The 13,380-nt window shown below is 38.3% G+C and overlaps 1 protein-coding gene across 1 annotated transcript in view; it reads left to right on the top strand.

Moving 5' to 3' along the window:
- OPHN1 (oligophrenin 1) overlaps positions 1 to 13,380 on the top strand; it is a gene marked incomplete at its 3' end in the record, with an annotated part of 473,440 nt that overhangs the window by 448,015 nt on the left and 12,045 nt on the right. The window contains exon 20 of the mRNA XM_035028614.1: positions 8,362 to 8,509. Coding sequence (XP_034884505.1) covers positions 8,362 to 8,509 — 148 coding nt within the window. The remainder of the gene's footprint in view (positions 1 to 8,361; positions 8,510 to 13,380) is intronic.

Genomic DNA, 13,380 nt, shown 5'->3' with positions numbered 1-13,380 from the left:
GTGCAGCCACTCTGGAAAACAGTATGGAGGTTCCTCAAAAAGTTTAAAATAGATCTACCCTATGACCCAGCAATTGCACTACTATTTACCCCAAAGATACAAATGTAGTGATCTGAAGGGGTATGTGCACCCCAATGTTTATAGCAGCAATGTCCACAATAGCCAAACTATGGAAAGAGCCAAGATGTCCACCACCAGATGAATGGATAAAGAAGAGGTGGTATATATATATATATGTATATATATATATATATACATATACACAATGGAATATTATGCAGCCATCAAAAAACCCCGAAATTTTGCCATTTGCAACAATGTGGATGGAAGTAGAGGGTATTATGCTGAGCGAAATAAGTCAGTCAGAGAAAGACATGTATCATATGACCTCACAGATATGAGGAATTCTTAATCTCAGGAAACAAATTGAGGGTTGCTGGAGTGGGGGGGTGGGAGGGATGGAGTGGCTGGGTGATAGACATTGGGGAGTGTATGTGCTATGGTGAGCGCTGTGAATTGTGTAAGACTGAAGAATCACAGACCTGTACCTCTGAAACAAATAATACATTATATGTTAAAAAAAATAAAGAAGATAGTAGGAAGGGAAAAATGAAGGGGGGAACATCGGAGGGGGAGACAAACCATGAGAGACTATGGACTCTGGGAAACAAACTGAGGGTTCTCGAGGGGAGGGGGGGAGGGGGATGGGTTAGCCTGGTGATGGGTATTAAAGAGGGCACGTATTGAATGGAGCACTGGGTGTTATACGCAAACAATGAATCATGGAACAATACATCAAAAACTAATGTATGGTGATTAACATAACATAATAAAATAAAAAAAGACAGGCCATTTAAAATCATACATTTAGGGGCGCCTGGGTGGCTCAGTTGGTTAAGCGACTGCCTTCGGCTCAGGTCATGATTCTGGAGTCCCTGGATCGAGTCCCGCATCAGGCTCCTTGCTCAGCGAGGAGTCTGCTTCTCCCTCTGACCCTCCTCCCTCTCATGCTCTCTCTCTCTCAAATAAATAAATAAAATCTTTAAAAAAAATAAAATAAAAATAAAATCATACATTTAGAGGAACAAAAAGAAAATAAAATGAAAAAGAATAAAGATATGATAAAGATTTTTGTGATCCATTAAAAGAAACAATCTGTGAATTATTGAAGTCCTAGAAATCCCAGAAAGAGAAGATTAGGAGAAACCTTATTTAAAGAAATAATGGCTGAATATCCAAAGGCAAAAAGACTGTCTCTTCAAAAAATTGTATCGGGAAAAGTGGTCAGCTGCATGGAAAAGAATGAAACTGGACCACTTTCTTACACCATGCACAAAAATGAACTCAAAATGGATTAAAGACCTAAATATGAGACCTGAAACCCTAAAAATCCTAGAAGAGAGCACATGCAGTAATGTCTCTGACATCAGCCATAGCAACATTTTTCTAGATATGTCTCCTGTTACAAGGGAAATAAAAGCAAAAATAAACTATTGAGACTACATCAAAAAAGAATAAAAGAAAAAAACTTCTGCACAGCTGAGGATACAAACAACAAAACTAAAAGGCAACCTACTGAATGGGAGAAAATATTTGCAAATGACATATCTGTTTAAGGGTTAGTATCCAAAATATATAAGGAACTGATGCAACTCACACCCCAAAATAAATCCAATTAAAAATGGGTATAAACATGAACAGACATTTCTACAAAGAAGATATCCAGATGGCCAACAGACACATGAAAAGATGCTCATCATCAGAGAAATGCAAATCAAAATTACAAGGAGATATCACCTCACACCTGTCAGAGTGACTAAAATCAAAAACACAAGAATCAGCAAGTGTTGGTGAGGATGTGGAGAAAAAAGAACACATGTGAACTGTTGGTAGGAATGCAAACCTGTGCAGCCACTATGGAAAACAGTATGGAGTTTCCTCTAAAACTTAAAAGTAGAACTACCCCTATGATCCAGTAATCTCACCACTGGGTATTTACCCAGAAATACAAAGCACTAATTCAAAGGGCTACATGCACCCCTATGTTTATAGCATTATTTACCATAGCGAAATTATGGAAGCAGCCCAAGTGTCCATTGGTAGATGAATGGATAAAGAAGATGTGGTATATAAATGGAATTGAGTATTGTTCAGCCATAAAAAAGAAATGAAATCTTCCCATTTGCAATGACAAGGATGGAGCTAGGGAGTATAATGCTAAGCGAAATAAGTCAGTCAGAAAAAGGCAAATGCTGGGGCGCCTGGGTGGCTCAGTCATTGAGCGTCTGCCTTTGGCTCAGGTCATGGTCCTAGGGTCCTGGGATTGAGCCCCGCATCAGGCTCCCTGCTCCATGGGAAGCCTGCTTCTTCCTCCCCCACTCCCCCTGCTTGTGTTCCCTTTCTCACTGTGTCTCTCTCTGTCAAAATAAAAATCTAAAAAAAAAAAAAAAGACAAATGCCATTATTTCACTCATATGTGGAACTTAAGAAACAAAACAAATGAGTGAAGGAAAAAAAGAGAGAGAGATACGCACAAACCAAGCAACAGACTCTTAACTATAGAGAACAAACTGATGATTACTAGAAGGGAGGTGAGTGGAGGTGGGTGAGATAAGTGATGGGGATTAAGGAGGGCACTTCTCATGATCAGCACTGGGTGATGTATGGAATTGTTGAATCACTATATTGTACACCTCAAACTAATATAACAGTGTATGTTAAGTATACTGGAATTAAAATTAAAAAAAAAAAAGACTGAGAACTTCTCAAATCTGGGGAGATATTTATGAAGCTAGCAAGTGCTTCAAAATTTCAACCTGAAACAGTCTTCTCCAAGACATCATGTAAAATGAAAAAAAGAATTTTCAAAGCACTAAGAGGGAAAGAAAAAAATACATATAAGGGAACTTTATAAGGCTATTGGCAGATTTCCCACAGATGTCTTTCAGGCTAAGAGAGTGTTGGTTGATATATGCAAAATGTGGAAGGAATAAAACTGCCAACCAAGAATATTTTACCTGGAAAAGTCATCTTTACAGAATGGGTGAAGATATTTGCAAATGACATACCAGATAAAGGGCTAGTATCCAGGATCTATAAAGAGCTTACCAAACTCAACACCCAAAGAACAAATAATCCAATCAAGAAATGGGCAGAAAACATGAACAGACATTTTTCCAAAGAAGACATACAAATGCCTAGCAGACACATGAAAAAATGCTCCACATCACTCGGCATCAGGGAAATCCAAATCAAAACCACATTGAGATACCACCTCACACCAGTCAGAATGGCTAAAATTAACAAGTCAGAAAATGACAGATGTTGGCGAGGATGCGGAGAAATGGGTACCCTCCTACACTGTTGGGAATGCAAGCTGCTACAGCCACTCTGGAAAACAGTATGGAGGTTCCTCAAGAAGTTAAAAATAGAGTTACCCTATGACCCAACAATTGTACTACTAGGTATTTACCCCAAAGATACAGATGTAGTGATCCAAAGGGGCACCTGCACCCCAATGTTCATAGCAGCAATGTCCACAATAGCCAAATTGTGGAAGGAACCAAGATGTCCTTCCCATAGATAAATGGAGTAAGAAGATGTGCTAATGATGTTATATATTCGGCTAAATGAACATAATAAAAATAATAAAATAAAAATAAAATAAGATGTGGTTCATATATACAATGGGATATTACTCAGCCATCAGAAAGGATGAATACCTACCATTTACAACAATGTGGATGGAACTGGTGGGAATTATGCTAAGTGAAATAAGTCAATCAGAGAAAGATAATTGTCATATGCTTTCACTCATAATGTGGAATATAAGAAATAGTGCAGAGGATCATAGGGGAAGGAAGGGAAAACTGAATGGGAGTAAATCAGAGAGGGAGAGAAACCATGAGAGACTCTTGCCTCTGGGAAACAAACTGAGGGTTGTGGAAGGGGAAGTGGGTGGGGGGGATGGGGCAACTGGGGGATGGGCATTAGGGAGGGCGTGTGATAGGATGAGCATTTGTTGTTACACACAACTGATGAATTATCGAGCACTACATCTAAAACTAATGATGTACTATATGTTGTCTAATTGAATTTAAATTTAAAAAAGAAGAAGATGGGTTTATATATATAATGGAATATTACTCAGCCATCAAGAAGGATGAATACCTACCATTTACATCGACGTGGATGTAACTGGAGGGTATTATGCTGAGTAAAATAAGTCAATCAGAGAAAGACAATTATCACATGGTTTCACTCATATGTGAAATATAAGAAACAGGGCAGAGGATCATAGGTATGGGAGGGAATAAATGAATGGGAAGTCATCAGAGAGGGAGAAAAACCATGAGAGACAGATGGAGGGTTGCTGGAGGGGAGGTGGGTGGGAGAATGGGGTAATTGAGTGATGGGCATTAAGGAGGGCACATGATATGATGAGCACTGGGTATTATACACAACTGATGAATGATTGAATACTACATCTGAAACCAATGATATACTGTATGTTGGCTAATTGAATTTAAATAAAATTTTAAAAAGGTTAAAAAAAAAAGAAAAGTCATCTTTCAGAAATGAAGGAGAGTTAAAGACTTTACCAAACAAACAAAAGCTGTGGGAGTTCAGCAACTCTAGACCTGCTTTACGGGAAATACTGAAAGGAATTCTTCAAGCTGAAATGAAATGCCACTAATTAGTAATATAAAAATATATGAAAATGTAAAATCTACTAGTAAAGGTAAGTATATACTCAAATTCAGAATACTCTAATACTGTAATATGGTAGTATGTTAACTATGTAACCCTAGTGTAAATGTTAAAGTACAAAAGTGTTAAAAAAAAAACTAGGTACAATAATTTTTTAATAGGTACGCAATATAAAAAGAGGTAAATTTTGACATCAAAAACAAAATATGGGAAGAGGTGTAAAATGGTAGAGGTTTTGTGTGTGATCAAAGGTAAGTTGTTATCAACTTAAAAGATATTTTTGTTTATGGAAGCCTCATGGTAACCACAAAGAAAAAACAAAGTAGATACACAAAAGATAAAGAGAAAGGAATCAAAACATACCAGTACAGAAATGATCACTTCACTAGAAGAAGGACAGCAGAGAAGAGGAAAGGAACAGTAGAATTGCAAAAGAGCCAGAAAACAATTATTAAGATAGAATTAGTAAATCTTTACCTATCAATAATTATGTAAATGTAAATGTATTAAAATTTTCAATCAAAAGGCATATAGAGTGCCAAATAGATTAAAAATAAGACCCAGTAATATGCTGCCTAAGAGTGACTCACCTCAGCTTTAAGGGCACACATAGGCTCAAAATAAAGGGATGGAAAAAGATAATACCATGCAAATGGAAACCAAAAGAAAGCAGGAATAGTTTACTTATATGAGACAAAGTAAACTTTAAGCCAAAGACTGTAACAAGAGACAAAGAAGGTCATTATATAATGATAAAGTAGTCTAGTTTTCAAGAGGATGTAACAATTGTAAGAATATATGCACCCAACATTAGAGCACTAAAATAAAGTAAATAAATTAAGATCTGAAGGGAGAAATAGACAACAAAAAATAATAGTAGGGGAATTTGATACCCCACATTCAACAATGCATCCAGACAGAAAATCAATAAAGAAATATTGGACTTGAACTAAACCTCAGACCAAATGAACCTAACAAACATTTATAGAACACTGCATCCAACAGCAACAGAATACACATTCTTCTCAAGTGCGCGTGGAACTTTCTAAAACATAGATCATATGCTAGGTCACAAAACAAGCCTTAGCAAATGTATGAAGATTGAAATCATACCAAGTATCTTTTTTGACCAGAATGATATGAAACTAGGCATTAATAACAGGAGGAAAACTGGAAATTCACAAATATGTGGTAGTTAAACAACACACTCTTGAACAACCAGTGGGTCGAAGAAGAAATCAAAAGGGAAATAAAGAAATATTTTGAAATAAATGAAAATGGAAAAACAGTGTATCAAACTTATGGGATGCAGCACAGCAGTTTTAAGAGGGAATTTTATACTGATAAACACCCACTTTAAGACAAAAGAAAGATGACACCCAAGTCTCAACTCAGCCTTCATGCTGCTGGAGCTGGCCAGCTGCCCGCATGCTCCACATGTGCAGTGCCCACCACCCATGCACTTAATTATTTGATTTTCCACTGTGGCTGGTGAAACAGCAACTCTTCTAGGCACTGTATGATCTTAGGTAATTAATCCCTTTAATTCAGTTTTGTGGTTCCTTCCTCACACGTAAGTATTAATCACTACTCAGCTAAAGTGTTAAAGAGGACCCCCCTGCAGTTCTCCAGAGCCCTTTGTGCAGCTATCTTCTCTCTGATATTTTGCCCTGAAAAATTATCTTTCTTGCCCTCTCCATACCTGCAACTCAGTATCTTCAACTTAAGCAGACTGATGGGCTCCCCCTGAGCTTCCCTCCATATATTATGGCTTGCAGACTCTCTCCACACTGTAAGCTGGGAATATCATGAGGCTCACCTCATTTCTTTTTCCTGTCTCTCATAGATCACTGTCTTTCATTACCAGATTTCCAGTGCCTTGAAACCCATTGTTATGTGTATTTTTTCTAGTTTTTAAATTATTACTTGCAGAAGATGTAAACCTAATACCTTTAGTCCTATCTTGGCTAGAAGTGGAAGTAGCTATTATAATCTTTTCAGAGGACAGTTTGGCCTTTTATGTCAGTATTTTAAATGTGTTTTTCTTTGACCCAGCAATTCCAGTCAGTCTTCTAGTTGCTGGAGATATAGCAGTGAACATGATAATGTACTTCCATATAGCTTACAATAGATTAGAGCGGCTGACACAAAAACAGAAAAATAAATAATTACAATATGTCTTGTTAGGAAGTAATAAGAAATGCTAAGGAGAAAAAAAAGGAAGGGGGATAGGAGGCATTGCATACAGGGAGGTATGTAAAAATTTTAGATACATTCACTTGGAAGACTCACTGAGAGGAATATATTTGATCATAGCCTACTGAAATTAAGAGAGCAAACTATATGGATATCTGGAGGAAGAGCACTCCAGGTAGATGAAACACTCAGTGCATAGGCCCTGATGTGTTTGATAAATAGCAAGGGATATTCTTAACTCCTATAGTGCATAAACATATACTCACAAAGTGGTAGTTATTTAGAATATTATTACTATAGGTTGTGAAACTGTATGGCCTTAGCTGACAGCTACTATGTCATATTCTCTCTTTTCTATGCCATGAGACATTGAGACATGCCCTGCTTTCTATCATTGTTCAGCTTTTACACAAGGTTTCCTTGTGTTCCCAGTCATGTAATTTTTGTGACTTTGCAGCCTGATATTGGTCTCTGGCATTTCTCTTTGCACTAATCATCGGGGTTGATTTCATTTTTGCACTACACAGTTGTCCCCTTCTTCCCTCACCATGTGTGTGTCCTCCCAAAATGTGTGCACTCTGGCCAACAGCTGAATCTCCCCCAGAGACAAGAAAGATTTTCAAATACATATGACACTATATAAAAATTGTAATCATTAGGAGTACCTGGTTGGCTCAGTCAGTTAGGTATCTGACTCTTGATCTCGGTTTGGGTCTTGATCTCAGGGTCGTGAGTTCAAACCCCATGTTGGGCTCTGTGCTGAGCATGGACGCTGCCTAAAAAAATTTTGTAATGATAGCTTCTCCCTCATTTGTCCAGCACTTTTTACAATGATAAGACATTTTCTTTTCGCCCTTTCTTTTTTGAATAAGTAATGCTACATGGTATGAAATTTTAGAAGATCAAAATGATATAGGAGTGAGAAATAAGTTTCCTCCATCCTTTCCTCAGCCACTCATTATTCCTGTCTTGAAGCAAACAATTTAACCAATTTCTTTGGTATCCTTTCAGAAACATTGGGTGCATTTTAGTAACCCTCCACACCCCACCCCTACCCATACAGTGTACCTTGACTACCTTTTTACTTGATTCTCATCACACCCTCTGAGGTACATGGTGCTCTCCCCATATTACAGATGAGGAATCTAAAGCTCAGAGATAGGAGGTGACTTGCCTAAGGTTTTACAGGCAGTAAGTGGAAATCCAGGACTGTGCAGTTTTTGTCTGCATTCTTTCCTCCACGCTGTGAAGTGCCAGATCCTGTGTCTTAAACATGATAGGCGACTTCTAAACACTTGCTGGTAGCTAGAGTGATTTTAAAAATCCCAATTCCTTTAGTCATATTAGAATTGCTCTGTCAGACTCTAGGCAGGTAGGCATCAACTGGTAGTTGGCATTAGGGAGACAAAAACTCGATCTTTCTAATTGTTTCCTGAAAATATTCTCCTTTTACAGATCTATTCAGGTCCACCTGAGGAAAGTGCTACACCCCCAGTGCCTCCACCTCGAGTGACAGCAAGAAGGCACAAACCAATCACAATTTCAAAACGCTTGCTGCGGGAAAGAACAGTTTTTTATACTTCTTCCCTGGATGAAAGTGAAGGTCAGTACTGAGGTATATCCTTAGCTTCTTAATAGAATTAGAAGTGACTAGATTGCTGCAATCTGATGAGAAAACTTCACAGATGAGGAGTTGCTTCTTATGGATGAGCAAAGAAAGTGGTTTCTTTTTTTTTTTTTTTTGAGCTTTCTTAAGTCTTTATTATTGTATCACATTAATATTTAGGTATTTTGACTTTTTTTGTTATGTTAAACACCATACATTACATCATTAGTTTTTGATGTAGTGTTCCATGATTCATTGTTTGCATATAACACCCAGTGCTCCATGCAGAATGTGCCCTCCTCAATACCCACCACCAGGCTAACCCATCCTCCCACCTCCTCCCCTCTAGAACCCTGTTTGTTTTTCAGAGTCCACCGTCTCTCATGGTTCGTCTCCCCCTCTGATTTCCCCCCTTCATTCTTCCCCTCCTGCTATCTTCTTCTTCTTTTTTTTTTTTAAATATTAAGAGACGAACCATGAGAGACGGTGGACTCTGAAAAACAAACAGGGTTCTAGAGGGGAGGGGGTGGGAGGATGGGTTAGCCTGGTGGTGGGTATTGAGGAGGGCACATTCTGCATGGAGCACTGGGTGTTATATGCAAACAATGAATCATGGAACACTACATCAAAAACTAATGATGTAATGTATGGTGTTTAACATAAGAATAAAAAATATATATATAATGTATTATTTGCTTCAGAGGTACAGATCTATGATTCAACAATCTTGCACACTTCACAGCACTCACCATAGCACATACCCTCCCCAATGTCTATGACCCAGCCACCCCATCCCTCCCAACCCCCACCACTCCAGCAACCCTCAGTTTGTTTCCTGAGATTAAGAATTCCTCATATCAGTGAGGTCATATGATACATGTCTTTCTCTGATTGACTTATTTCACTCAGCATAATCCCCTCCAGTTCCATCCATGTTGTTGCAAATGGCAAAATTTCATTCTTCTTGATGGCTGCATAATATTCCATTGTATATATATACCACACCTTCTTTATCCATTCATCTGTTGATGGACATCTTGGCTCTTTCCATAGTTTGGCTATTGTGGACATTGCTGCTATAAACATTGGAGTGCACGTACCCCTTTGGATCCCTACATTTGTATCTTTGGGGTAAATAACCAGTAGTGCAATTGCTGGATCATATGGTAGCTCTATTTTCACCTTTTTGAAGAACCTCCGTACTGTTTTCCAGAGTGGCTGCACCAGCTTGCATTCCCACCAAAGTGGAGGAGGATTCCCCTTTCTCCGCATCCTCGCCAACATCTGTCGTTTCCTGACTTGTTAATTTTAGCCATTCTGACTGGTGTGAGGTGATATCTCATTGAGGTTTTCATTTGGATTTCCCTGTTGCCAAGCGATGTTGAGCATTCATGTGTCTGTTGGCCATGTGGATGTCTTCTTTGGAAAAATGTCTGTTCATGTATTCTGCCCATTTCTTGATTGGATTATTTGTTCTTTGGGTGTTGAGTTTGATAAGTTCTTTATAGATTTTGGATACTAGCCCATTATCTGATATGTCATTTGCAAATATCTCCTCCCATTCTGTCGGTTGTTTTTTGGTTTTGTTGACTGTTTCTTTTGCTGTGCAAAAGCTTTTTATCTTGATGAAGTCATTGGACATTCTTTCCTGCTTTGTCGAAGATTAGTTGACCATAGAGTTCAGGGTCCATTTCTAGGCTCTCTATTCTGTTCCATTGATCTATGTGTCTGTTTTTGTGCCAGTACCACACTGTCTTGATGATGACAGCTTTGTAATAGAGCTTGAAGTCCAGAATTGTGATGCCACCAGCTTTGATTTGCATTCCTCTGGCTATTCAGGGTCTTTTCCAGTTCCATACAAATTTTAGGATTTTTTGTTGCATTTCTTTGAAAAAAGTGGATGGTATTTTGATAGGGATTGCTTTAATTGTGTAGATTGCTCTAGGTAGCATTGACATCTTCACAATATTTGTTCTTCCAATCCATGAGCATGGAACGTTTTTCCATTTCTTTGTGTCTTCCTCAATTTCTTTCATGAGTATTTTATAGTTTTCTGAGTACAGATTCTTTGCCTCTTTGGTTAGATTTATTCCTAGGTATCTTATGGTTTTGGGTGCATTTGTAAATGGGATTGACTCCTTAATTTCTCTTTCTTCTCTCTTGTTGGTGGTGTATAGGAATGCCACTGATTTCTGTGCATTGATTTTATGTCCTGCCACTATACTGAATTCCTGTATGAGTTCTAGCAGTTTTGGGGTGGAGTCTTTTGGGTTTTCCACATAAAGTATCATATCATCTGCAAAGAGTGAGAGTTTGACTACTTCTTTGCCATCTTGGATGCCTTTTATTTCTTTTTGTTGTCTGGTTGCTGTGGCTAGGACTTCTAGTATTATGTTGAATAGCAGTGGTGATAGTGGACATCCCTACCATGTTCCTGACCTTAGGGGGAAAGCTCTCAGTTTTTCCCCATTGAGAATGATATTCACCGTGGGTTTTTCATAGATGGCTTTTATGATATTGAGGAATGTACCCTCTATCCCTATACTCTGAAGAGTTTTGATCAAGAAATGATGCTGTTTTTTGTCAAATGCTTTTTCTGCATCGATTGAGAGGATCATATGGTTCTTGTTCTTTCTTTTATTAATGTATTGTATCACATGGATTGATTTGTGGATGTTGAACCGACCTTGTAGTCCAGGGATAAATCCCACTTGGTGGTGGTGAATAATCCTTTTCATGTACTGTTGGATCCTATTGGCTAGTATTTTGGTGAGAATTTTTGCATCCATGTTCATCAGGGATATTGGTCTATAATTCTCCTTTTTGATGGGGTCTTTGTCTGGCTTTGGGATCAAGGTAATGGTGGCCTCATTAAACAAGTTTGGAAGTTTTACTTCCATTTCTATATTTTGGAACAGTTTCAGAAGAATGGGTATTAATTCTTCTTTTAAATGTTTGGTAGAATTCCCCTGGGAAGCCATCTGGCCCAGGGCTCTTTGTTGAGAGATTTTTGATAACTGCTTCCATTACCTTAGTGGTTATAGGTCTGTTCAGGTTTTCTATTTCTTCCTGGTTCAGTTTTGGTAGTTGATACAGCTCTAGGAATGCATCCATTTCTTCCAGGTTATCTCATTTGCTGGCATATAGTTGCTCATAGTATGTTCTTATAATTGCTTGTATTTCTTTGGTGTTCGTCGTGATCTCTCCTCTTTCATTCATGATTTTATTTATTTGGGTCCTTTCTCTTTAAGGACCCGTGGCCAGGGGTTTATCAATCTTATTAATTCTTTCAAAGAACCAGCTCCTCGTTTCATTGATCTGTTCTACTCTTCTTTTGATTTCTATTTCATTGATTTCTGCTCTGATCTTTATTATTTCTCTTCTCTTGCTGGGCTTAGGCTTTATTTGCTGTTCTTTCTCCAGCTCTTTAGGTGTAGGGTTAGGTTGTGTATTTGAGACCTTTCTTGTTTCTTGAGAAAGGCTTGTATTGCTATATACTTTCCTCTTAGGACTGTCTTTGCTGCATCCCAAAGATCTTGAACAGTTGTGTTTTCATTTTCATTGGTTTCCATGAATTTTTTTAAATTCTTCTTTAATTTCCTGGTTGACCCATTCATTCTCTAGTAGGATGCTCTTTAGCCTCCATGTATTTGAGTTTTTTCCGACTTTCCTCTTGTGATTGAGTTCAGTTTCAAAGCACTGTGGTCTGAAAATAGGCAGGGAATGATCCCAATCTTTTGGTACTGGTTGAGACCTGATTTGTGACCTAGGATGTAATCTATTCTGGAGAATGTTCCATGGGCACTAGAGAAGAATGTGTATTCTGTTGCTTTGGGATGGAATGTTCTGAATAGATCTGTGAAGTCCATTTGGTCCAGTGTGTCATTTAAAGTCTTTATTTCCTTGTTGATCTTTTGCTTAGATGATCTATCCATTTCTGTGAGGTGAGTGTTAAAGTCCGCTACTATTATTGTATTGTTGTTGATGTGTTTCTTTGCTTTTGTTTTTAATTGGCTTATATAATTGCCTGCTCCCATGTTAGGGGCATAGATATTTACAACTGTTAGATCTTGTTGGATAGACCCTTTAAGTATGATATAGTGTCCTTCCTCATCTCTTATTACAGCCTTTGTTTAAAATCTAATTTGTCTGATGTAAGGATTGCCACCCCAGCTTTCTTTTGGTGTCCATTAGCATGGTAAATGGTTTTCCACCCCCTCACTTTCAATCTGGAGGTGTCTGTGGGTTTATAATGAGTCTCTTGCAGACAGCATATTGATGGGTCTTGTTTTTTCATCCAGTCTGATACCCTATGTCTTTTGATTGGGGCATTTAGCCCACTTACATTCAGGGTAACTATTGAAAGATATGAATTTAGTGCCATTGTATTGCCTGTAAGTTGACTGTTACTGTATATTGTCTGCATTCCTTTCTGGTCTATGTTGCTTTTAGGCTCTCTCTTTGCTTAGAGGACCCCTTTCAAGATTTCCTGTAGGGCTGGTTTTGTGTTTGCAAATTCCTTTAGTTTTTGTTTGTCCTGGAAGCTTTTTTTTTTTTTTTAAAGATTTTATTTATTTATTTGAGACAGAGAGAATGAGAGACAGAGAGCATGAGAGGGAGGAGGGTCAGAGGGAGAAGCAGACTCCCTGCTGAGCAGGGAGCCCGATGCGGGACTCGATCCCGGGACTCCAGGATCATGACCTGAGCCGAAGGCAGTCGCTTAACCAACTGAGCCACCCAGGCGCCCCGTCCTGGAAGCTTTTTATCTCTCCTTCTACTTTCAATGATATCCTAGCTGGATATGGTATTCTTGGCTGCATATTTTTCTCAGTTAGTGCTCTGAATATATCATGCCAGTCCTTTCTGGC

Source organism: Mirounga leonina, unplaced genomic scaffold (assembly GCF_011800145.1).
Source record: "Mirounga leonina isolate KUSES-001 unplaced genomic scaffold, KU_Mleo_1.0 Mir_204, whole genome shotgun sequence".
In the NCBI taxonomy this organism is placed as follows: Eukaryota; Metazoa; Chordata; class Mammalia; order Carnivora; family Phocidae; genus Mirounga; species Mirounga leonina.
Note: the sequence above shows the minus strand (reverse complement) of the source record. Positions and strands in the feature narration are given on the sequence as shown.